At 43.1% G+C, this 26,212-nt stretch overlaps 1 protein-coding gene across 6 annotated transcripts in view; it reads left to right on the top strand.

Annotated features, from left to right (window-relative positions):
- Positions 1-25,549, top strand: part of Stk3 (serine/threonine kinase 3) — a 193,438-nt gene extending 167,889 nt beyond the window's left edge. For 2 of the 6 annotated variants that reach the window (XM_027431515.2, XM_027431520.2), the window contains one exon: positions 24,246-25,549. In XM_027431515.2, the coding sequence (XP_027287316.1) occupies positions 24,246-24,404 (159 nt within the window). In that variant the 3' untranslated portion in view covers positions 24,405-25,549. Of the gene's footprint in view, positions 1-10,163; positions 10,366-24,245 lie in introns of those variants that run through there. The other 4 variants (XM_027431514.2, XM_027431519.2, XM_027431517.2 and 1 more) reach the window with 3 other exon arrangements.
- The last annotated feature ends 663 nt before the right edge of the window (positions 25,550-26,212 follow it).

Below are 26,212 nucleotides of genomic sequence, written 5' to 3' on the forward strand. Positions count from 1 at the left end.
CTTTATAAGTGGAATTGCATTCACAGGTCCATATCTTTTCTTAGCAGAACAACATCCTAAACTCGCCTCTGACAAGCTGAAAGTGGTAGGCTCTGGACTTGGCTCCATGAAACAGTTTTATGGTACCAGGCCATTCTGATATATCTAGGTTCCGGTGAGAGCTTCTCTCTTAATTCCTTTAAACCAGTTTGTCTTAAAAGACATGCTCCCATTAAGGAATATGCAACATTTTTTTTAAAAAAACTTCATGATAATTTCACCCCATGAAATTGAGCTCTTTCTTCTTTTTTTAAAGATAATTGGCCTTTTGTTACAAGGTTGGCATGTTTATCTGAAGGATTAAATGTAAACACTTTGGGAAATAAAAGCCAAGCTATTTGTAATGCCTACACAATACTTTATTACCCTTAGTGCATAGCACCTCACAAATAACATAACTTCTGCCCAGGGAATGATTGACTCACCGTGGAGGTCTGGTTCCCTGTCTCATTAAATCTTCTACAATTGCTGGGAGGTAGCTAGCAATTATTCTTCTTTCTGTTTGACATATGTGTAGAGTTAGGCACCAAGCAGTTAAGAGGTCATGTGCAGAGTCTCCAGGGGAATGCCATTTGGATGTCGGTTATTGAATCTAATAGTTGTTGAATAAATATTGAGACTTAACTCCTGAGTGCCATCTTGGAGAGGACAGTGTGACATGAGTGTGGAAAATGAGTTCTCACACATTGTAGACATTCCTAATCTCTGCCGCCATTTACAAATTATTTTGCACTCCTTGCGTGTATATGTTCTTTATGAGAACATTTTACTATTTTGTGTGTCTGTGGATTTTCATTTAAAACATTTAGGATAAAAGTATAAAGTCACTTGACAGCATTGGAACTTGAACTAACTGCTGTTAGAATTGAACCCTGCCGCAGATGACGTGGCACGTGCTGTGCTTGCATGTTTCAGAGGGAGATCTGTGGTTCGAACCCTGGGACCTTTTCAGTTTAATCTTTGGCAAGAGGTGTGGACCTGGTTTCCTTTGGTCAGCCTCCTCTCTGGTGATGTGAAATTTCCTTTAGGATAGAAAGTTACTGAATGAAAAGTACAGGAGAAACCTAGGTATCCAAGCTCTATTCTGCCACTGAAAAGCTGCCACAAGTGTTCACCCCAGCAGCTTGTTCAGCAGTCCTCATAGCTTCCAGAAGATACTTTGTGTCTTAGCAAGTTCTGAGCCACCCAGGCTTCATCCATTCATTCAGCAAATCCTCCTGCAAGGACAGCTGTATATGAGATGCAGTAGTTAGCAAACTATGGAAGCCTGTTCTCATTCCAGTGTTTATACACGTAGAATCATGTGACATTCTTTTCAAAACATAGTTAATACCGTGACAACCCTCCCAAACAAGACGACATCAAAATTTGGGAGAAGTGGGATAAGGGCATTCTGAATAAAGTCCTCCAGCTAATTTTTCTTCAACTTATTTTCATTATGAAAACTTTTATAATTTAAAAACTTGAAAAGTAGCTAGGCAGTGGTGGTGTACACTTTTAATCCCCGCACTTTGGAGTCAGAGGCAGCTATATCTCTTGAGTTCTGTGTTTTGCGGCCAGCCTTGTCTACAGAATGAGTTCCACGACAGCCAGGATTACACAGTCTCAGGAAAAAGGAAAACACACACACACACACACATACACACACACACACACACACACACACACACACACACACACACACACACACACACACACACACACAAAAAAAAAAAACTTGAAAAACAGTATAATGAAGACTGAAAATTTACCACCTAGACTCAACAAATATCAATGTTTTTCATATCTTTTGTATGTCTGTGTGTGTTCTTTACCCCAGGCAGTTTTGATAGAAAGAACATATCCTGAGTTTATCCTTGACGTGGTTGAAGACTTAGTGAGGCAGTCCATGGTCAGATTTCTTCTTAGTAGGTAGACTCTGTAATAATGTGGTATCTGCTGGCCAAGATGTCTCAGAGACATGCTGTCTTCTCTATTACTTGATGATACAGTTTGAATTCAGTGCCATGGTTCCTTTTAAAAGGGATTTTTGTCTGTGATGAGTATTGTTAAGATTTGTGTTTTAAAAAATTGATACTATTGCAAATGTGTAGAAGAAATGTGTACTCCCTTGAAGTGAGTGGCTCCAGCCTGCTGACTGTTACAGGCTGTCCTTGTGTATCCATTTGCTTTCATTTTCTCTGCCTTTGTGTCTAAAATAAAGCATGGGTTCTGCTCTGTCCTGCCCCAGTTGTATAAAACATTTGTCCCACCTAATCCCCTGGACTTACTATTTTCTAGAGAAAAATCTGCTGATCTGTGTCATTCATTGTCCCGCCATCTATGGTATCTTTTTTTTTTTCTTCTCTCTCCTCTGACGTATTTCAATTTCTTTACCTTCTGGTTTTAATCAAACTTAGCCATCTATTTTTGCGATTGGTACTGTTTTACAGTCGACATGTCTTGCTGTTGTAGATGTGTACCTTCTGCAGATCTAAAATTTTCTTTCTGCTCTCATTTGTTCAGATTTTTTTTTTTTTCTTGTCACATGCCTGCCTTGCCCTCTGAGGAGGATCCTATATTGTACACGTCTCTGAAACTCTTCCTTTTTCTTCCTCTTCAGTATTTTCTCATCTTCAGATCTCATAATTCTGTTTATCTTTTTCTAATAATTTTTATCAATTATATTCTGCTATTAAGGTTATTTAGTACATTTTAAATTATGATGTTTAATTTTTCAGTTCTAAAAATCTCTATTTCCATGCTGAGGTTTCCCATATTTTCATTTATTATGAGCATATTTTCCCTCACCTGGCTGGACGTCAGTATAGCTGATTTCTAGTCTTATATCTGGGTTGCCGTCTTCTTCAAGAGTAGATCACATTTCCAGCTTCCTGGGAGGCTTGCTGTAGCCAGAGGAGCAGCTGTGCTCTTCAGTGAGAAGCGTTTCTACCCTTGTCTCAGTTCAGAGCTGCTCACGGGGATATAAAGGTAGAAACTTGGGTGTGTGCCCCGGAAGACTATTTTTCTTCTGCTAGAGGCTCTTCACTGGTTTCTTTCTCATCTCTGACTCCAGTGCTCCTGTGCCCATGTTCACTCTGAAACTCCATTTATTGACGTTTAAATGCAGGCTGTAACCAAGAGCCCCAACTGCTTCCACACATGACCAAATTCAGGTTTTTGGCTCACTTTAATTTCTTTTTCTACTCTTTGTACCCAAAACCCTAAAGAATACCATGTGTTCTTCTACTAGGAGTAATTTTTGTCCTCCCAAGGCCATTTGGTAAAATGTCTCAACACATTTTTGGTTGTCTCAACTTGGGGGCTGCTACTGACATCTTGTGAGTAGAAGCCAGGATACAGATCACCTCCTGCAAAGTGCATTGTCACCCACAGCAAAGTATTACTGAGTCCCAAATGTCACCATGGCCAAGATTATAAAACCCTGACACACACTTCTGGAGCCTTTTCTTTAGTCCAGCTGTCCATCGTTCTGTCCACCCCAACCCCGTCCCTTGCTTTCATTAGGGTCACTCTGGTATGGTTGTGTTAAGCTAGCCATTGCAACTTTATACTGTGACTCCCCAAACCTCTCCAGGGTTGGTTTCTTAGCTACAGAGGTGACGGAGATGAGAGTGCCAAAAGAACTGCCAGTGGTGAGGAGCCTGGCATGAGGTTGATGGAAAAGAGGTCTCTGAAAACTTGTCCTTGGTGCAGCTTTCAGAAGAGCACTTGGTTTCCAGAAAGTGGGATTAAGATGTGTCTCTGTTGAAGGATTGGTTTGTGTTGCACAAGGGGTCAAACCTAGCCCCATTGGGACTTTTCAGCTAAGAATTGCATGGCCATAGATAGATAGTTCAAGGAGAGAGCATGCAATTGATGTAATGTATCGTGAGCCTTCATGAAGAGTGGAAGACCCAAAAGGAGTAGTAAATGTATGAAAACAGCACAAGGCAAATGGATCCGAGTAGAGAGGAGCCTGGGCAGAAAACGACCATGCTGAAGTCGGTCACCGTGGTCGCTTTGTGAGACGTCCCTCTGTCCCAAGAATGGTGCTCTCCTTCTGATATGGGGAAGGGGATTATTTTTCCTTCAGGAAGTTGATCTTCTAAGGAGGAATGCCAGAGTGATCTTGTACTTCTGTTGTCAAGTGTCCTTAGCGCAGAGCAGTGTGCCAGAATGGTACATGTGGGCGTGGCGTGCTCTGAAGTTTCTGGTATGGAAGTATTAAACCATGCAAAGTTGTAGAGAAAATCATTGAGGGTGAATTAATTTGTAAATGAGAATATGAAAATATTTTGGGTTGACTATAAAATAATTTTGCCTGTGATTATTTTTAAGATAAAATCAATTATAAATAATTATCACTTGTCTGGTATCTATTATTCATGTCATTAAAAATGCCACAGTTTTGTGGTACATTTGTTTTATTGCAACACTAAAATCTGCTCATGTGTTTGGCTCTTGTTTGCTGGTTTTGTGATTGTCAGTTCTCAACTTGGGGCGGGGGTCAGGCAACATGGCTTCCACCTGGAATCGATTTTCCCTTTTCTATTTGAATGAGGGTCCTAGTTACAAGAGGGCCACACAACCAGAACATTAACCCATAGCCCTTTAAAACTGCTGATAAGTATAAAGTATAACTCTGTTGCAATGACCTCATGTCAGTGCCCTTTACAATTCTGATTGCACCTACTAATTACCTTGGACCTTTCGTCACCTACCCTACTGCTTCATTTATACTCAGACCCAAGTCTGCCTGATATTAGGGTCCACAGGCCAGTAAAGCTCCCTGTGGTAGCTGAGGTTCTCCAGGTTTCCATTCCTGCAAGAAAATCACTACACAGTTCTTCTCCCTTTCCCTCCACACCCTGCTTTTCACACATTATCTGGGTAAAACAGAGGGTGTTATTGTGTTGAATATGTGTGGAACATTAAGCTTTTTCCCCTAATGGCTTGAATCAAAACATTTAATTTATACTTCAGTATCAATATATGTTGTATTAGCAGTCAAGTCCTGGTGTTTTTTCTGTCTTTTTCCTGAAGTATATTTAATGCTATATAGCCCTTATAGTAGTAAGTACTAAATGATTCAGTTGAAGTGAACTAGAACAGCTCTGTTTACTGTATTGGATGATGATAAAGTCAACTGAGAAAATCAGAGTTAAGTAGGAGCCATTTATGTGGTACCACTTGGGAGTCAGCAGAGAAGGCCTTCGAAGTGTCTGGTTTCCACCCGGCATTAAGACATCAACCACATGAGCAGTGGTTCCTGGGGAAGCTTTAGAAGTGTGCTGACACAGAGTGAGGCATTTCTGTAAGTACACTTGGATTTTTAGAAAACTCCAAAGTAAAATCTCTAGTGATTAATATGGGATTGCTTTTTAATATCTTTAAATGCATGGTGATGGTGACCAATGCTAACAAATTGATCAAAAGAATCATGTTTGTAAGAAATGTAACTAATAAATTAAGGGATTACTGACGTCACAGAGGATGGTGTTGTACAGTGCAGTTAGCATCCACTGTTACTAGAACAGTGACTTCTGCTTTTGCCGTTATAGTCAGCTCTTTAAAAGATAAATAAATAAAATGGAGGCTGGAGGGATGGTTCCACAGTTAATAGAACGGCTGCGTTTACAGAATACCCTAACTTGGTTCCGAGCGCTCATAGTGTGCAGAGAGCACTCACAGTGTCCTGTGTGTGACTCCAGCTCTGGGGGGTTGATGCCATCTTCTGGCCTCTGGGGACCACTGCACACAAAAGCACAAACCCATACACATAATTTTTTTAAAAATATATCTAAGTATTAACAAAATAATAAAATATGGACTGTTAAATAATTTGGACTTTTCAGTGTCTGGGAGAAACAAAACATTTTTCTCGGAAATAACAGAAGCCAGGCCTGAAGGTGCAGGCCTTGATTCTAGCAGTAAAATGCAAAGAGAATGTTATCAACAACTTGGAGCCAAGGTAGTAAATACATTTACATTAAGGAAAGGCATGTAGTCACTAATTCTAACCCCTTAAGTCTTGGAACATTTATCTGCCAGCTCAAGGTAGCAGGAACTCAATGAATACAAAGAACTAAAAGAAAAACTGTGACAATGAAAACACAAGCATGTTGTTGTGAGCTGCAGACCTAAGCATGCAGGCATCTGTGCAAGACCGTGTTAGGGTGTTACCGGCAGTGAAGAGCTAGTTAAGGGGATGCTATGGGGCTCAGCTTGTTTTGTTTTTTGTTTTAATAGTAATTCTGGTTAGCTACTGTTTAGAGAATGAACTGGAGGGAAGCAACGGGAGGAAGGAAGCTGGCTAGCAAACTATGGAAATAGGCAGCTTGAGCTAAGAATGTCTGGAATGGGAGGTGGTGAATGAGATAAAGAGAGGCTCACACACTGGGATCCATCAGTAGGTGGGGGGGGGGTGAGCATTGCAGTTTTTAAACACGGCAGGTTCTTGGCAAAAAGAGTAGTCAAGAGTCTGAGGAGGGGGAGGCACTGGGCGGTTTAAGCACTTGACTGCTCTTCCAAGAGTTTAGTTCCATGGGGCTCTTATCTCTGTGGCCTAGTGACCATCTGTGCTACACACACACACACACACACACACACACACACACACACATGCACACACACAACATACAAGCATGCTCACACGCATACTCTCACAATTTTAAATAGTAAAAATAAATCTTTTTTAAAATGGTCAAGGAACCACTTAGAAAATAGGAAAGCCTCATAGACAAATGGTTGGAAGGTCTGGGGCCTGCTGAGTGTGGCAGACTGAGAGAATTGCTAAGCGCCGGAACTAGGAAGTGAGTTGTCAGAGAAGTCGCACTTAGCTGAGCGTGTGCATGAGCATGCCTGGGAGGTGCAGGGGCGGTGAACTAGTTCCAGCTCTAAGGAGTTGAGAAATAGCAACCAGTGAATAAGACCGAGGACTGGCCAAAGACCAAGCAAGGTTTGTGGGAGTCAGGAGTTTTCAAGAAGGGTACGCAGACAGAGTCTAAGTTCCACTTTCAGGTCAAGAGAGATAGAAACAAAGAACCAGCAGGGACGGAGAGCAAAGGTGATTGCCTGTTTAGAGGGAGAGACGGTTCCCCCATACAGAGAAATTTGACATTCTAAAAGAAAAGACAGTATTATGGCACTTGGAAAGGTAGGTGAGAGTCAAGGCAGAGTTGATTGATTGATTGATTGATTGATTGATTGATTGATTGATTGATTGATTCAGGGTCTCATTAAATAGCACAGACTGGCTTTTCATGTGCACTTATGCCTCAGACTCTAGAGTGCCAGAATTATCAGTGTATACTAGCCACACCCAGCCTTATAATTAGTTTTCTTTTAAAAAATTTTTAAGTTATTGATTATTTTAAGTCTACAAGTGTTTTTGCTGTGAGTATACCTGTACACCACTATGCTCAGTGCCATGGAAGCCCGAAGAGGGCACGGGATCCCCTGGAACACGCTTACCGACATCTGTGAGCCACCACATGGGTGCTGGGAATAGAAGTTCAGCCAGTGATCTCAACCTCCAAGACTTCTCTCCAGTCCCTGTTTTCCTGAAGTGTTTATTTAAAATGGGACATTGAAGGGCATATCTTGTTGATGTAGAAGATAAATTAGAGAGCTGGATAGTGCACAGAAAAAAGACTGTAGTTAAGTTTCTGCTCTAGAGAAGAATTCCGCAGTAAGGCAGTGGTCAGGTGACGGGGGGGGGGGGGGCATAGCACATGGGTGGGACACACATGTAAGTGATGTCACTTCATATTTAGGAGGAATCGGAGCTTTGTGTTATGGTGAGAGTCACGCGATGTCTCCCTTTGTGCTAGGCAATGGGTTATTTTCATCTTCCTTTTGGAATGCTCTCAGTCGTGCAAAAGGCTGTGTCACCCTGTGGTCTCCTAGGAATTATAAAAGAATAATAAAGTTTTGAAAGCACTTTACAAAATTAAAGAATTATAAAAATGCTAAGTGCTTTGTGTGGTCATTGATTTAATCTTACAGTGTTTAGACCATTTTGCCAACTCAATGTGGGTTTTATAATACACACTTGTTCTTACTCTGTTTTCTGTGAGTTTTCACTTTCTGATTTTATTGCCTCCTTATGTGTGTTCTTGCTAGTTCAGCAACACTGATTAATTTAAAATTATTTATTGTAGTTAAAGCAAAAATAAAGTAAAACTGAATTTTCTAGCAAAAATAAAATTCTTTGGGTTTGTTTTTTAAAAAGTCATTCTTCGTAGAACAGCATAGAAACTACAGTCCCAACTAGGCATGGTGTCTCCTGCTTAATTCCAGCAGGCAGAGGTTGAGACAGGAGTATTGCTGCAAGTTCAAGGTCAGGCTGGGCTATTTAGTGAGACCCTGTCCCCACCTCAGAAAGACTATAGACCAGGCTAACTGAACATTTGAGCATATTGAGTTATGACTCTGGAAGCTACTTAATCATCCTGATCTTCATTAGTCTCACCTGCCCGTGGCCATCTGATAGGATGCATATGGACATGCTAGTCAAGCTATAAAGTGACGTGAAGACACCATGGTCCAAAAGCAAGAGACCTAAGAGTTTACGGCAGAGAAGCTCCTCTGCCCCCTGTGGGTTTATGTGAATAGACACTGGGAAGAACAAGCCGCGGGGGCGGGGGGGGGGGGGGGCTCCTTTTGTGTCTTTTTTTTTAGGAGCCACTGACACTCTGAATAAACTGAACCTAACTTACAGTCTTTATGAAACCCTCTACTTTGGAAGAATTTATTGTGGTCTGTAAACAATATGTCCAAGTTTTTAAGCTGACCTTACGTTCAGATGCTGGCTGTACCTTTTAATAACTAAAGTTCTTGAGAAGTTTACGTTTCTAAAGATTATTTTATGTGCACACTTGCTTGGCCCTCGTGTCTGTCTGTGCATCACATGTGTGCAGTGCCTGTCGGGGCCAGAAGAGGGTGTGGGTTCCTCTGGAACTGAAGTATAAGCTGTCCTATGGGTGCTGGGAATGGAACCCGGGTCCCCTGAAAGAGCAGCCAGTGCCCGTTACTGCCGAGCTACCTCCAGGCCCCTGAAAGTTAAAACTCTGAGACAGTGATGCTCTTTTACCTTCTCACAGAAGTGTGGCCTCTCACATGAGATGACAGACGGTGTCTGCCGAGGGAAGCAGTTGATTCATGGGGCTACTGTGTTTTATGCACAGTTTTATCCATAACAATGTGAACCCATATACGGGAATATTCTCTGTAGAGTTAGCCTGGAAAAAGTGCTGACCAGGCGTTCTCACTCACTTGGTTTCCTCGTGGGGTGTCTAACACCTTCAGGGGAACGCTTTCTCTCCACAGTGTTGAAACACCTTATTCTCTAGCGGTCAAGTCAACCCATCCGTAGTTTACTTCCTTGTCTAGAAAAGATTTTTAAAACATGCAATGCTAAATAAAAAATTAAGGGTGACATTTTAAAGAGAAAGAAATGGAGGGAGGGAGGGAGGGAGGGAGGGAAGGAAGGAAGGAAGGAAGGAAGGAAGGAAGGAAGGAAGGAAGGAAGGAAGGAAGGAAGGAAAGAAAGAAAGAAAGAGCAGGCCTCTCTAAAAAGTAGAAAATGTGCAGCACCAAATGTGGCCACCAGAGGGTGCTGAGTAGCCAAAGACCTAGTGCTCTCATGGAGGCAAATGAAACCTTGTCCTTGTGAGAGGGGGCTTCAGTAAATGGCACTGTTCACATCTGGGAGCTCAGTGGCTCCATGGTCTTCAGCTCCACAAACTATAGATCTGAAAGTGCCCATCTTCCTGACTTCTCAAGGGCCAGTGATCAGCTGCAAGTATCCCGTCCTTCACAAACACCTGTACCTCCTGAGCTAACCTGAGCTAACCTGACCACGCCCTGTCAGGACTGCCAACTCAGAAGTCACTGTACAGTGAGCTAATGTTGCAGTGTTTGATTACCCCTTTTGACCTGCTCCTAATTTTCTTAGAACCTTTCACTAAATAGTTACCAACTGTCCACCATTTACGTTCTCTGAGGTGAGTAAGAAGCCCATTACCTACTGAGGAGTCACTCTCAGAGCCGAGATTTGCCAGGGCAAGGGGAGCCCACTGCCTTCACCCGGGCAAGTCACACCCCCTCTTCAGTAGCACTTGTTATAATTCGTCCTATAGGACACTGGGAACCTTGGAGAACTGTTGTGGCGGACTGAGGAATCAGAAGGCAGTCACCCGAATCCATGCTGTCTCCATGTTTTCGAGTCCTTCCTTTTTCCGAGCTGTACAGTCCAGTGCAGCTGCCGGGCATCACAGTGAATGTGGCCTGTGGGGTAGGACAGCCTACCAACCCGCCTTGCAGTGAGCGCTGGGAGGTGAGATGGGTAGTAACACAGCTGGGAGTGCTGCGGCTGGCGTTGGCGGGCTGGTGTGATGGGAGCTTCCATAGACCCTGCACCCTGCCTGGAAGAGCAGTAGCTGGAACAGTTGGTCATCTGGATGTCCCCGACCGAAGACGGTAAAACACTGACGTACGTCCTCAAGGACAGTGCGTGTGAACCAGCTTGAGGAAAATGATTCTGTCTAAAGACGAGTTCTCTGCAGACTTAATGTATCTGTTTCAGTTTGGTGCCTCTTCTGAACTAGAAAGGCACGGAGCACGTTCTTCACGGTACTCCTGCCAAAAGCTGCTTCTGCTAGTCTAGCCAGGTGCCAGGCACTTACCGCTAGGCCTCAGGATTGGGAATAGCATGATATTGTCCTGAAATACCAAATAGTTTCAGAATAATTATAGGTTGCATAAGCTATTCTTTAAGCAACAGCATGTATCAGCCACTGGCAACAATATATGGAAAGTTCCTCAAGAATACATTGAATTTAACAGTTGCATAGCTATTTTATTATTTTTTCCACCGGAGGTAAACCAACAGCATGGCTTTCATTTGCTTAGTAATTAAAGATGCCTTTTCCCCTTTAATCCTTGTTAGAATGAGCTTTTTAAAGAGTGAGCTGAAATTTCACCCTGTAAAATAAAATGTAGAGATTTGCTGGTAAAGCTACTTCATATTAATGTGCATTATTCAAGCCAGACCCCAGATTCTGACCCCGCTCACAACCACAGCCCCCTAGCGTCCCAATATGTAGATGCAGAGTGAGATTGGCTACTCTGTGTGAAGCCACTCAGAAAGCAGGTGTCTGGCTCCAGGGCAGATCTGGCCAGAGCCTGGCTTCCTCGGAAAGTGTGGCAGCTTGGTGCTGCCCTGGTACTGCCAGCTCCTGGGGACATCTGGGGAGGCACTCATTTTACAAGGTAATAATACTAGAGGTGAATTCTACAATGTCATGTGCTCTACTGAGGGAATTGACATTTTGAAAATTAGAATATTTAAGTTTTGCCCTTCTCACCATGCTTTTTTCATTGAAAACCAGTAAAGTCTTTGTAGCCTGCTCACTTACCATGGTGAACTAAGGGGGAAATGCCCCCTTAACGTATATTCCAAGCACTGCATTGTGGTGACATCGGCAAGTTCCTTTCTTGCCCTCTTGGTGATGTGTGCACGCGGGTTATCTTACGTGAGGTGATTCAGTTCACAAACCCTGTTTCCCTGCCCCAGACCAGAACACTGAAAGGTTACCTGTGACAGCCAGTGCCTCACTCACAGGACCATATCTAAGGTGGCAATAGCTACTTCACATTCCCTTGGTCTCTCTTTATGCCTTCCCTGACCTTGCATTGATAGCATCTATGAGCATCTATTCATTTGTATATGGTCCTGTGTACATGTGTAAGGTGCATGTGCTCATGTGTTTATGCCTGTCGGGCCAGAGGTCCGTGCTGGGTATTTTCCTGGGTCATTCTCTTAATTTTTTTGTAACAGCATCTCGCCCTGAACCTACAACTCACCAATTCAGCTAGACTGGCTGGCCAGTCAGCTCCACAGATCAGCCATTCTGTGAGTTCCGTGTCCCCCATCCAGCGCTGAGACTACAGCACCCAGCTTGGACACGGATAATGAGGACCTGAACTTGCCCTCATGCTTGCATGGCATCTTCCCGCCGAGCCATCTCCCCAGTCCTGACCCTGTGCTTAGACAAAGGATGGTAAAGGAGCAAGGGAGGGCGTTGCCACCTGCAGCGCTGGTCAGTCAGTGGTTAGGTCTTCCCAAGACTTGTTACACTAACCAGGCACAGGTTTCATGTATTGAACATTTTCATAAGAGCCCTCCTGTCCACACCTGGGCATCTTCCTGGAGTTTTAATTGAATCTACATTGTCTGTTAATAGCTGGGAAACTTGTTCTGTTTTAGCCATAGAGTGCTAAAGTAATTCCTTACTGGGAAATTTTATTTTCTAAGCTTGTGTGGCAAATAGCAATGATGATCATTGGTGTTTTTATTTGATTTTTTATGTGTTTAATCATATAAATTGTGTTTTAAAAGAACTGTCTGTTCTCATACTCCAGAACTAGTATATTGGGGTTCTATTTATTTCTAGGTGTTGCTTCATGGTTAAACATTATCCAAAAGAAGTTATCCATCACAATATCAGTTTCCTGATTTTTGTCTTTTTAATTATAAAGTAATTTTCCTGAGTAAAGAGAATTTTTCCATATTTATGCTATGGAGATCTTAAATGATCGTAATCAGTATTGTGATGTCACTGCAGCAGGAAATTCTACTAATGGCCCCATTGGTGATCTGAGTAAGAGCCATGCCCATTGTGCTTCTCCCATTGTGTTAGGTGATGGCATCGTCAGCACGCCTGGTAGAAGCCATGTGTCTAAAATAATGATGCGCTTTGTTATCAACATGAGCATAAAATAAATGTGTAATAAATGTGTGCAGCTGTCCAAGATGAAAGCCATGAAGTGTGCTCAAAATGCCTTGATTTCTCCAAGACAGTCTGTTTTCCTTCACAAATCCTCCCCCCTTTCAGGGCCGGGAAGATGGCTCAGTTGGTGAACTGCCAGCCATGCACAAATTCACCTTCTTGATGCCACACATGTACCGTTTTATTAATAGATGTATAACATAACACCACAGAGGACTTTCTGTTGCTGTAAAATTGTCACTAGTGTCCACAGCAGGGGTCCCCAACTTGTAAAGAAAGCTGTCTCCTATTGTAGTGGAATATCTCCTCTCTAGTAGATGCTGTGTGTAAGAACACTGTGTCCAGAAGACCTACGAAAGAAAAGGAAGAAAGGAAGAAAGAAAGAAAGAAAGAAAGAAAGAAAGAAAGAAAGAAAGAAAGAAAGACAGACACTGTTCTAGGCTTAGTCCCAACACCAGACACTCGTGGCTGCAGGGTAGGTTTCCTAGGGCTAGCCTCTGGTAAATGTCCCTTTGCTAAGTAATGTTTGGGAATAAAGGAGGAAGGAGAAGAACCAGATGCAAACAATAAGGAAGGCAAATAATAACATGACTTTTTGGGTTTTCACTGATGAAGATTTCCCAATAAGCCTCCCATGAGGCCCACATTGTACCAGTCAAAACACTACTGGGTACAGGGTGGCAGGGCCTTTGCCTTTGCCGGGACCAACAGCCCTATTTGTTTCATTTCCCACAGGAGCTGCCTTTCTCAGCTGGGCAGGCACTCTGTCATGTGGCCGCAGAATCAGTTAGGGATATTAAAAGCTTAAACTTAACAGTTAAAATTTAAAAGCTATCAAGCATGGTGGCTCACACCTTTAGTCTCAACACTTGGGAGACAGAGGCAGGTGGATCTCAGAGTTTGAGACTAGTCTGGTCTACAGAGAGTTCCAGGACAGCCGAGGCTACACAGAAACAGCTGGGGCTACACAGAAAAACTCCATCTCAAAAAACTAAAACGAAACTACAACAAAAAATGTAAAAGCTTAATTACTTGAAGGGGCCGTCTCACCCACCTGCACACTGTCTTTCTATGTTAGTTGTAGTCTTTCATAACAGTTATCTTTCATATTGGTAAATGTTTAATGTGAACATATGATCACTTGGCAATTGCCTGTTTATACCTTTCTGTTTTAAACTTTTGAAAGTGTTAGTCAAAGTTGCTAAAATAAGATATCAAAGCTAATACTTTTTTTTTTATCTGCCCGTATGTATGCAGAAAATTGTAATAACCATTTGGTTTTTAGTGACTCAGTCTTTATTGTCCTGGAATAACGTTCCTGGACCTGGAACATTAAAGGTTCTTACTGCATGTTGTAAGAGCTCAGTTGTGTTTGAATCATGTTCCCGATTATTCTTAGCAGACAGCACCAGAAACTGAGAATCAGGGCAAGAAATGGTGTCAGTGCAGCTCCAATTCCGTCATCCCTTTCTTAAATGTGTGGCCAAGATCTTTCCAGAACAAGCCAGTCTGATGCAGCTCATCAGTCTGTAATCCGTCTGCTTCATTCAGGCCCCACACAGCACCAGACCAATCCCTGGGCATCTGAACAAAGCCCTGCTGTGTGTGAAGGAGACACCTCCCATTACAAATGTCCTCGGATCCTACTTCCATTGGTAAAATATGGAATCCATCTCAAGCAGCTATGTAGAGAAATATTTGTCTTACTGAACAGCTGGTCAAGTGGAAAGCATAGCCACTTCATTAGACCAGTTGTGGCTAGAATACATTAAGAAAAATACTTCCCTAGGTATAACCTGGGAAGAAAAGGGAGAATTGTGGTTTTTTGTTTTGTTTTGTTTTTAAAGAAATGTTTCCCTATGTCTTAGGGTTTCCACTGCTGTAAGAGACACTATGACTATGTCAACTCTCATAAAGAAAAACATTTAACTGGGGCCTGGCTTACAGTTCAGATGTTTAGTCCGTTGTCATCACGGCAGGAAGCATGGCAGCGTGCAGGCAGACGTGGTGCTGGAGAAGGAGCTTAGATCGTAAATGCCCACACATTTAAGATCTAAATCCAGATCAGCAGGCAGCAGGAAGAGACTGAGACACTGGGCCTGGGCTTGAGCATCTGAGACCTCAAAGCCCAACCCCAGTGACACACTTCCTCCAACAAGGCCACACCTCCCATTAGTGCATCTCCCTTTGGGGGGCCATTTTTTCCCAAACCACCACATTCCAGTCCCTGGCCCCCATAGACTTACAGTGATATTGTAATACAGAAATGCATTTAGTTCCATAGTCTCACAGTCTCAGCAGTGTCTAAAAGTCCAAAGTCTCTTCTGAGATGCATGCAACCTCTTAACTGCAGTCCCCTATAAAATCAAAATAAAAAAACAGATCACATACTTCCAACATACAGTGGCACAGGATATACATCACCATCCCAAAAGGGAGGAAAGGAAAATAGTGAGGAAACACTAGACCAAGGCAAGACTGAAAACCAGCTAGGCAAACTCCAGATTCTGCATCTCCATGCCTGATGTCAAAGCGCCCTTCATTCAGAACTCCAACTCTCCAGGTTTGTTGACTGCAACACTTCTTTCTCTGGGGCTGGTTCCACTCCTTATTAGCAGCTCTCCTCAGCAGTGTCCATCCCATGTCTGTGGCATCTCTAACATCTTGGGAGTCCAAGGCAATTCAGCCTTCTCCTTCACAGCTGCACACAATGGCCTCTCTAGGCCTCCATGCAGAGACACCCCTGACACATGCCTAGCCTCAGTGGCTTTCCTTAATTGCGGAGGAAGATTCCACAACTCCTTTCTTCTATCCTTGACTCTAAAGCCAGAACCATGTGGCTGAAGCTGGCACGTCCTGTTGCTTGCTGTGGCTGGAGCGTGGCCCATTGTTCGATTACATCTTCACCAGCTTTCTATCTCCAGTGGTTCCCTTCTCTGCCTAAAATCCGCTATCCTGAAATGATCTGTAGACCAGGCTGGCCTCAAACACAGAGATCCTCCAGCCTCTGCTTCCAGGGTGCTGGGATTAAAGGCGTGCAGCACCACCCTGGCTGTCGAGTCACATTGATGTCAAATTTCCTATGTTCTCAGTGCTAGGAAACAAGCTATTAAAGAAAAAACAAGTATACTGATGCTTCAAATGCCTGACCTTAGGGACCACTTGCTACACTCCAAGTGTCCTTGCAGATTCATCCCCACCCCTTACTTGTCTGAGTGGACGGGTGGGCTCACCTGTGTTTGCCCGGCTTTCGTCTGTTTCCTTTAAGAAAATACGTGTGGCAGATTGTGTGTAGTGTTTGTAAAACCAAACCAGATTCTCTGTGAAAGAAGAATTTGAGCTAAAATGGAACAGTAAGGTGAAAAAGAGCACATTGCTCCAGGCCACAAACAACCCGGAACAGTCTGAGGCATGCGTGGGTAAATCTTACAAAATGCTATAGGCAATTCTGCATTGAAATTGCCGTAGGAAATTATTGTTGTCAGCTATTCTGTCGGTCGTTCATATCAGCAGAATTGCTAGCAGATGGGAAAATAGATGAGTCAGGATACAGTATTAGCAATCCATGTTTTTTTAATCACAGGCCACTAATAATGTCTGCAGCATCTGTGAGATTCGTTTAAACAGTTGCTAGGAAGAGTTTGTTTCCCAGTAAACACAATAAACCTCATACAGTATTTTCTTGATGGACTGTTTGACTAAATGTGTTAACATTTATTTACATGCAAGACTGTTTGCTTCATTGTAGTAGTGTCTCATTTATTCTGACATAATGATTATGCCAACAATTCGTAAACCCATTAAGCTTGAAACGTTACCACATTCATACATTTAAAAACTTTGTAATTGAGCTGGCAAGGTGACTCAGTGGGTAAAGTCCTGTGCTACAAGCGTCACTGCCTGAGTTCAGGCCCCAGGACCAGAATGGTAGGAGAGAACTAACTCCAGCAAGGTGTCTTCTGGCCACCACACACTCATACATATGCCAAATAAATAAATGAATACGTTTTTTAAATCTTTATACTCCTGTATCCGTTGCTTGTTTTTGATTAAGACTTTCATGAATATCTCCAGTAATTAGAAATATGTTTGACAGCCAGGCAGTGGTGGCCCATGCCTTTAATCCCAGCACTTGGGGGACAGAGGCAGGCGGATCTCTGTGAGTTCTAGGACAGGCTCCAAAGCAATACAGAGAAACCCTGTCTTGGAAAAAAAGAGAGAGAGAAAGAAAAAGGAAAGAAAAAAGAAATATGTTTGACAAAGTACAACATAAAACCCCAAGGATTTTTCTCTCCAAGAGGGTTAAAACTATTTTAGAAAGTAATTCAGTCTTGCTACTTGCTTACATGTGATATTTTAGATTGGATAGTAAAATAACTGTGTAACTTAAAGTTCCAGTTTAAGTCCCTGGTCAGCAGTCAGTAACCGTTCAGGTTTTCTGATATTCAGGACTAATCCTAATTGCTTCAAGTTTAAACTGTCAGAATTATCAATAGGATTAATTAGTAGCCTGATTTTCCATCTCAACTTTGACATCACTGAGTTGTTTGTAGCGTTGACTTACGAAGTGTCAACAACCGAAACCATTAGCTCACATAGCTTGGGTTTTCTTTTTAAGATACTGAGAAATGGAATACTTTGGATTTCGATGTGCAGGTCATCTCCTGCATGAGATGTGAGAACCTAGGGCTTTTGTCACTGGACAAGTTTGTTGTACATCAAACCACCAATTTTCAAACAGAATGTTGCTTCTATTTGAAAATACTTCTGACATTTTTATTTAATTTATGAGCAGATGTCTATGTGCCCTTCTGTCTGTTGTTGTCAAAAGTCTCGGGCTTTTCCTGAAAGTCTCATTTAAAACAGAAGCAAACTAGCCAGCTAACCTGAAGCCTGAGTAAAGGGCAGCTCTCCCCACCCTGTGGGTCTGTTTACCGGTTTCAGATGCTCTGTAGGAGGCTGTCCTCTGTAGACATCCCTGGACAGTTCAGCTTGGCTTGAAGACCCTAAGAATTTCCCAGTGGCAATGAAGTCATGGCTTTAACTCCCTAGTGAGCCTGTTGGAAAAACTCTTGCTACTTGGAAACAACCAAATATCCAATGAAATTTCGTATCAGATACTTAATTTACACTTGTGGCATAAAGGTACTTGACCTTTGATGGAAGCCTTGAGCATGTTTCTGCTCTCTTCCGCCTTCTCTTCATTTGTCTCCCATTGTAAAACCACCCAGGAAAATCTGTTAGGTTTTAATGAAGAGTACAAAATGTTACTTGAAATGTTTGAGATCTGGTGGGCCAGAAATGCATACCTTAAGACTGCACTGAGTAATCCCTGCTCCGAAATTAAATGGTCACAGCTGGTTTGTGGGCTCTCGTTTCCTTGGGGCGCAGGCAGGAGAAAGGTCCTGTACTTGAGGCATGCCAGTAGAGAGAGGGAGAAGGGGGGAAGGGTAAAAAGAGAAATTTCTCCCACAGAATGAACAATACAGTAACTGAGTGTCAGCCACCAACACGACAGAATGGGAGGGCTGCCCCGCCGTTGACCAGAGTGTAACCTTGTCCAGACCAGCTCTGTTTCCTCTACTCCATGAGTTAGATCAGATCTCTGAGGTCCCTGCTAACCCTGAAAGTTTAATGCATAACTTTGAGCTTCTGTTCAACAAATGGCTTTGTCGTTAGCAGTAACTTGTAACAACCCTGAACACCATACAATTCGATTTACCCGATTTCAGGAATCTGTTTCCCTCTGATGTCGTTAGTACATCTCACCCCCGATTGATTAGTTATAGGTGACAGCTGTTGGGAGGCAGGATCCATTAGAGGAGGGAGGCACAGCAGGTGTGTTTGGAGGGTTGTCCTGGCCCTGGTCTCCTCCATCTCTCTGCTTTCTGTCCACAGTGAGGAGAGCAGATTCCGTCCACAGTGAGGAGAGCAGATTCCCTCCACAGTGCCTCCCCTATACGATTCTTCATCACCACAGGTGCAGAAACAACCCAGTTGCCAGGAATTGCAGCTTCTAAACCGTGAGCCAGAGTGACCAGGAACCACAGGCTATAAACCATGAGCCAAAATAATTATGTATCCTTCCCCCTAATTTGTCTTTCTCAGGGATTTTTGTCACCATGACTGAAAGTTGACTGGCAAAGCCTCTGTCTACAAACACCAAAGTGTGTGTGTTGTTCTGTTGTACAGTCTATGTAGATCATACATGGGTACCCTTCTGTTGTACACCCTATGTAGATCATACATAGGTGGGTACTCTTCTGTTGCACACTGTATGTAGATCATACTGTATACCATATGTAGATCATAGGATCATAAGAATATCCATTTCCCATATAGTCTTCCTCCATTGTGGGCTTAGGTTCTTTCTTAAATGCTACTGACTCCCTCCTGCTTCCCAGGCCCTAAGTAGACAATCCCTGTCTAGTGGTTCCACCTTGATGCCTTCTTCATACCTCAAACTCACTTCCCCGCCTTACTGACGATACCAAACCCCGCCCATTGTCAGCAAAGGTGACCTGCCAATTCAATTGTGGTTTCTCAGTCCCCTGGTGCTGCCTCACCCTCAGCTTCCCAGCAGCCTGACGACAGGTCTTCCTGCCACCTCTTCTGCCCCATGACAACCCACGTCTGCACTTGCTGTTTCAGGGATAGTTCTAAACTCCATATGTGATCATCTCATGGGAAATGCATAGTAACACTTAAGAACCGTAGCCAACCCTCCCCTCCCCTCGCATCTTGTGTTTCCTTCTTAACTCTCAGCAGTCCGCTCGACACCCCCAAAGATGACACACAGTTGTGTATCATGTGTGTTTTTCTTTGTTGGGCTTGCTTGCCCTGTTTCCAGCATGACACACAGTTGTGTATCATGTGTGTTTCTCTTTGTTGGGCTTGCTTGCCCTGTTTCCAGCATGACCCACAGTTGTATATCGTGTGTGTTTCTCTTTGTTGGGCTTGCTTGCCCTGTTTCCAGCATGACACACAGTTGTGTATCATGTGTGTTTCTCTTTGTTGGGCTTGCTTGCCCTGTTTCCAGCATGACCCACAGTTGTCTATCATGTGTGTTTCTCTTTGTTGGGCTTGCTTGCCATGTTTCCAGCATGACACACAGTTGTGTGTATCATGTGTGTTTCTCTTTGTCGGGCTTACTTGCTTTGTTACCCTGTTTCTGGCTTTCTCACACACCAGTGAGCTCGTTCTCTGTGTGGTCCTTCCCTGCCAGCTAGATTGCAACTTGTGAGAAGTATTTTATTCATTTTGTTGTCTCTATGCTTAGTCTACAGGAAATCTAAATAAATATTTTAATAAAGGAATTCTCTAAAGTTCCCTGGCAGCCTTACCTGAGGACATAACTAACTGCAAATTATGCAGAAGTCATTTTCTAGAACCCCTGCCATACACACCTCCAATCCAAAATTCAGACTTTAACAAAAAAAAAAAAAAATAACAACAGGAAAAATGAGCAGGCTGCACTTTGCCCCTACCCATGCCCTGTCTTCCATCAGGTTTCCATCAGCATCTTGGTATAATGCTTCGTAAGGTTATTTAATAGTCTCTCTAGGTTTCAGTAGATCAGCAGGCCTGCTATAGACATAGAAGGATATATATCGTGTGATGTCAGAAAAAGAAGTGTGAGGTTGCTTTCAGGTGAAGGTTTCTGAAGGAGAGAATTGTTATGTAGCACAGATTAGTGTTATATATATTTTATATGTTAATAATGACAACTTGTCACAGAGGAAAGGTTCTCTGAGACCTAGTGTCCTCTACTTCAGAAGACACTGCATCTGTAAAATACCCTGTTCCAAGTGAGACAGAACTGTGTCTCTGGAACAAGGAATACTTAGGTGCCTTATTCATTTACTTTACAATGGAACACTGGTTTCTTAGCAATGCCAGATAATGGTCTCCAGCACCACAGGCCTGTTCTTCACAAATTTTATGCATTGAAAACATAAAATCTGTTAAAAGAGAATGTTTCTGCTTTCCTTAAATTCAATTCACTGCCATAATTTAACATTAACTAACTACTGGTCGTCTGCCCCTAGTAAAGGAAGGACAAGATGTCCACAAGGAGAGTCTTCATGCAATAGATTGGAAAGTTGGAGTAGCTGTTTGCTTTACATGATGGGTTGCCACACTGACCTTAGGGTGACCAAGCCCTCTGAGTCCTGCGTGCTTATCCTGCCTACTTGCATGCCATGGCTTTTGGCAGAGAGCTAGGTTGGTCCTAGAAGTAGACAGTCAATAAAGACAAAAAGATTAGGCTGTCTGAAGTAGGATCGTGAAACTCCGACATAATAACTTAGTTAGAAAACACTTTCTGGAATGAAATGCCCAATTCTGTTGTTGAAACTGTGTCCTGTAGAACTTAGAGATGGGAAAGACTGAAGTGTGCTGGACTTAAGAACACGGAAATGCAGCTGGAGAGCTGGCTGGGCAGGTAGGCACACCTGCTACTCTCGTACAGCACCTGAGTTCAGTCCCCAGGGCTACCTGAGCCGGCTCACTACTGCCAGTAACTCTAGCTCAGGTCATCCGATGCCTCTGACCTCCAAGGGCACAGGAACTCCTGGGCACACACTCACATGCAGATACATAACTTACAGTAATAAAAATATGTCTTTTTAAGAAGAAGACTGAGGTAGAGTTGGACTCCACAGATGTTCCTGGGTACATCTATCTGTCTTCAGAAGTGTGACTCTGTGTCCATGCTGGCTCTTCAGAGCAGTGTTCAGAGAGTTTTTAGCTTCCTGTGCAAATATCTTATGCCCGCGGTGATTTAACAGAACAGAAAAGAAGCATGGAACAAATGTGTAATTAATGACGAGTTTTAAAATTAATGGGGAAACCATATACTACTGTGAACGGTATGTAAATGCCAATTGTAGCATAGTTTAAAAGCTCGGTCCCCTGGGTGTTCAGGAGACTGAGGCAGGAGCATCCTCAGCTTGAGGCTAGCCTAAGGTGTACAAGGCCAGCCTGAGACTATGCAGAAAGATTCTTCCTTTTAGAAAATAAAAAAGTAATAAAACCAGGAAAGTTATTTTGTGCTGCCCCATGCAGCGCAGCAGGGCTGGTTTCACACTGGCCAGTGCTGCTCACACCACAGGGTGTAAGGTGTTCGGCATGAGCTGAACATCCTCCTACAGCATTGTTCTTTCCCGGTGTATTTTTGGAACTTTCTCTGGTGACTCATTCTCGGTATCCTCAGAACCTTTTTTTGGCTGAGAGTGAATTTGACTCAGGAAAGCAGGAGTCACTCAGGGCCAGGTATGATAGGTAAAGTGGAGGATCGGTGAGAAATGCTATCTCAGCCTACTATTTTGGGTGAGTCAGTAACAAGAGTGTTTTCTAGCTTTGACTCATGAAACAACTAGAGAGTTACCATCTTTAAAAAAAAATGAGCTTCAGGTTTTATCATTTTCAAGCTAAGTCTTCATGCTTTCATACAATGTTTCTGCTCCAGAACGTTGGCTTCAAGTTCAAACCTGCTTTGTCTGGTTCTCGGGCACACACACCTGCCTTTCCTCAACTCCTGCACCTACCACACAGCCCTCTTCCCTGTACTCACCACACAGCCCTCTTCTGTACTCACCACACAGTCCTCTTCCTCAGAGACCCATCAGTTCAGCGAGGCAAGGCATCCTCTTCCCTGGGGCTCAGCACTGATGAGATGCTTTCCCTGTCAAGAACCAGTATGGCCCCTACTCTTGTGGGAGTGTGTTCCCCGAGTGCCTTGGACTTCACAGTGGGACTCCTTCCTTTCTGGGGCAGATCTGTTCTGAAAGCAATAGAAGCTATCCACAGGGAACACATGGAAATCCCATGGGGACTGCTTAGACACCTCACTGTAGCCTTTGTCATGAAGTGACGCTGTGCTGGCCTGAATCCCATCAGCCCTTCAGTGCTCACTCTTCCTCCTCGTCTCTAGGCTTCCTACGGACAGTGAAACAGTTCTTTCCTTATTTTCCCACCAAGGTGTGGAGTACATGATGACAGGGCTCTTTCTTCTTTGTTAAAAACTACCTACACTCCACTATTAGTGTCATAAGAAAGGACATAGTTTTAGGGATTTTTACATTAATTGGGAGTTGGGAAGCATATGTGTGCCATAGACTTAACATGGCAGTCAGAGGGCTACAAAAGATTTGGTTTTCTCCTGCCACCATGTGGGTTCCAGGTATCGAACTCACACCATCAGGCTTGGCAGCAAGTGCCTTTACCCACTTAGAGGTTCAGGGTAGAGTTTGTTTTAAATGTTGACAGGGTAAAAGCTGACTATGTGGATGTGTAGTATAGAGCATCCTGATGGCTGAAGTTTCCGTCCGGCTCAGTCCTGCAGCCGTTCAGTCCCAAATAAACACACAGAGGCTTATATTAATTATAAACTCTTTGGCCGATGGCTCAGGCTTCTTATTAGTTAGCTCTCTCTTAATTATTAACACATTTCTATTAATCTGTACCTCCACATGGTCTTGGCTTACTGGTGATGCCCAGGTCTCTTTCTTCCTCTGCAGCTACATGGTGTCTCTCTTGAGACTCACTCTCTGTCTTCCTCTTCCCAGAATTCTCCTAGTCTGGTTGGTAGTCCCACGTATACTTCCTGCCTGGCTACATCCTGCCTGTTCATTGGCCAGAACAGCTTTATTCATCAGCCAGTAAGAGAAACCTATGTTCACCTCTTCCATCTGCATCCTGTAGCCCTGATGACATTGCTGACTGTGCTTCTCAGGAGACGACGCTTAGCTCCCTGATTTGACAAAGAGACAGACTCAGTTAAGCCCAGGGCTCTGTAGGTCCTTGTGTATAGCAGAGGAGTTGTCCTTTCCGGGTGTCACAGTGAAGAGCAGTAAGGAATGGCCACACTCAGAGCAGAGTTTACACTGTGCAGCTTGAATCAGCTTTGAGTTGGTTGGTCAGTTTGTTTGTATCACAATGCTATTTTGTCAAAACACTCAGGGTAAAAGTATTCTGGGTAATGTAATTTTCTGTTTATGAGCTGAAATTTTTGGCATTTGGTAAAGGATAAACCTGGTGACTGAACAGTCTGGCCCACTTCTTGGTCTGTTGGTCTTGGGTTTTACAGCACCCTGTAGTGGTCCCCAGAACATCTCCCATACAGCTGCTTCTGACAGTGGCACATTTGTCTCTGGGCCTTTTCCAAGCAGGTTTCTTCATCTTACTTTTTTTCATCATTCAGTCTTCCCTAATAGTGAGGCATTGATTGCTTTGCTGTGGATTTACTCATGGTTCCTGCAGCATGTAGCTTGTGGCTTCTTCAGGGAAAAAAATTCCCACTTTAATTGTTAACCATGCTTCTAAGGGGTGTAAAGAACTTTCTTTAATATTTATTCTAAAGCTCTTTAGACCTCAGTACATTTTGGATGATTTTACAGCATTAATTTGTTTTGTTTTTTCTGCATCTAGTTAAAAAATCTAAGTTTAGAAGAACTACAGATGCGTTTAAAAGCACTGGACCCCATGATGGAGCGTGAGATAGAGGAACTGCACCAGAGATACAGTGCAAAGAGGCAGCCCATCCTGGATGCCATGGACGCAAAGAAGAGGAGACAGCAGAATTTCTGACCAATGTCCTCTGCCTCAGCATGACCAGAGACCAAGCCACTAAGAGAACTGAAGGGACTGTGCTGCTTTTTAATCCCCAAAATGTACGTTCTACAAGTTTGCAAAAGTCAAAAATTAATGATGGTACACAGCCAGGTAAATTCCCAAAGCTAGACTTTGAGTTGTGTCCACTCTGGCTTCGGTTAGAAAGGATAAAAACAATAGAAATGGGCTCTTTCTGCCGGCTGCTACGCCAGCAACCAAACCAATCTAAATTAAAGCTCTATTTGGAGACTTTGGAAATCCAAAGTTGTCGCTTAACCACACAGTACTGGAGGGCTTTATGTCACACTATCCTCTGTTCCTGTGGAAAAGCCTATTTATTGTACCCTTAGGTAGACTTATTTATTTATGCAGTTTCACTTTTTGTTTTTTAAAGACAAGATCAGGATAGTTTGGGTAAACGTCCAGACACACTGACAGACACACAACTAAATTGTACGTTAGGCAGGGATGCGTTCCTTCATCTCCAGTAGAAACAAAGCCGTAAGAGCAATAATGTCCAGATGGACTGGGTATCTTTATACTGAAGTCTTAATTCCATCTCTACCTTTTGAAGTGTTAATTTTTCACTTTAATATTGGTACAAGCAAGGCTATATATACATAGGTCAAACAGAATTATACCATGTGAAACCAAAGAAATCAATGAATCCTTGCTCCAAAAAAAAAAAAAAAAAAAAAAAGATGTGGGGAATATTTTTAAAAAGATGAAACTTGAGAAGACAATGTAATTGTTAACATTTCCTGTATTGGTCCTCAGTCATCTCATCAAATTTATTCTACGGAAATATGCTTTTGTCACAGGGCTTTTTGTCGATTTCATTTATTTCCTGGAAATTGATAAGCATCATGTATCTGACAATAACAAAACAGTAAAAACATTTGTACTAAATTGTGCATCCTTGGGGCCTGAAAAAAAAAAAAAAACAAAAACAGATTTCAGCTAGAAAGAGACACATTTCTGAGCAGAATTACCATTTGTGTAATTGAACTGGGACCAGTCCTTTTCTGCACTACACATGGCCATTTTGAGTGTGTGCTCTTTTATGTGTTAATTACTATATATACATCATGAAGACAAATAAATTCCACTGTGCCACCCACCACACTGCATCTTAGTATTTTGTTGTTGTTGTTGTTGTTGTTGTTGTTGTTGTTGTTGTTGTTGTTGTTTAAGCTCCTGGCCTGGACTCTGTTGGGCAGGACAGGCTGCATGGCTCATGAGTGGTGACCCTGACACTTCAGTAGCCTTATGTAGCTGGGTTACCCCTCTCATAACCCATACCCAGCCACCACTCACGGGCAGGCTGCCTCCCTCCTGTCAGCCCCACCACAGGGAAGGAGTTCTGACAAACATCACACTCACTTCAGCCGACAACTCCAGTGGCTGCAAGAGGTGTCCGAATGGTCAGCACAGTGTGGCGTTCATTAGAGGCTGACATGACCACACAAGGAGGCCACCAAAGCCTCCACTCATTTTAAAACAGCGTTGTGCCCAGGTCATGCCTTGAAGTGACATCTGGTTCTGTTCTGTTGAGTCCTTCCAAATAGTATATTGTAGAATCGCATATATAATTTACAAAACTGGAAATGAGATGGCTAAAGCCATCCGCTTGGCACCGTCAGACATGCTCATCAGCTCACATTTTATCCAGGCCTCGTCTCTTGATGGTCTCTCCTGTCGCCAACCTAAACCTGGTGGAACCGATGACTAATTTCTACCATCTAAGCAACAATGCCTATTTGAAATGACAGAAGCTAACAAAG

The sequence above is a fragment of the Cricetulus griseus genome, chromosome 10 (genome assembly GCF_003668045.3).
Source record: "Cricetulus griseus strain 17A/GY chromosome 10, alternate assembly CriGri-PICRH-1.0, whole genome shotgun sequence".
NCBI classification, from domain to species: domain Eukaryota; kingdom Metazoa; phylum Chordata; class Mammalia; order Rodentia; family Cricetidae; genus Cricetulus; species Cricetulus griseus.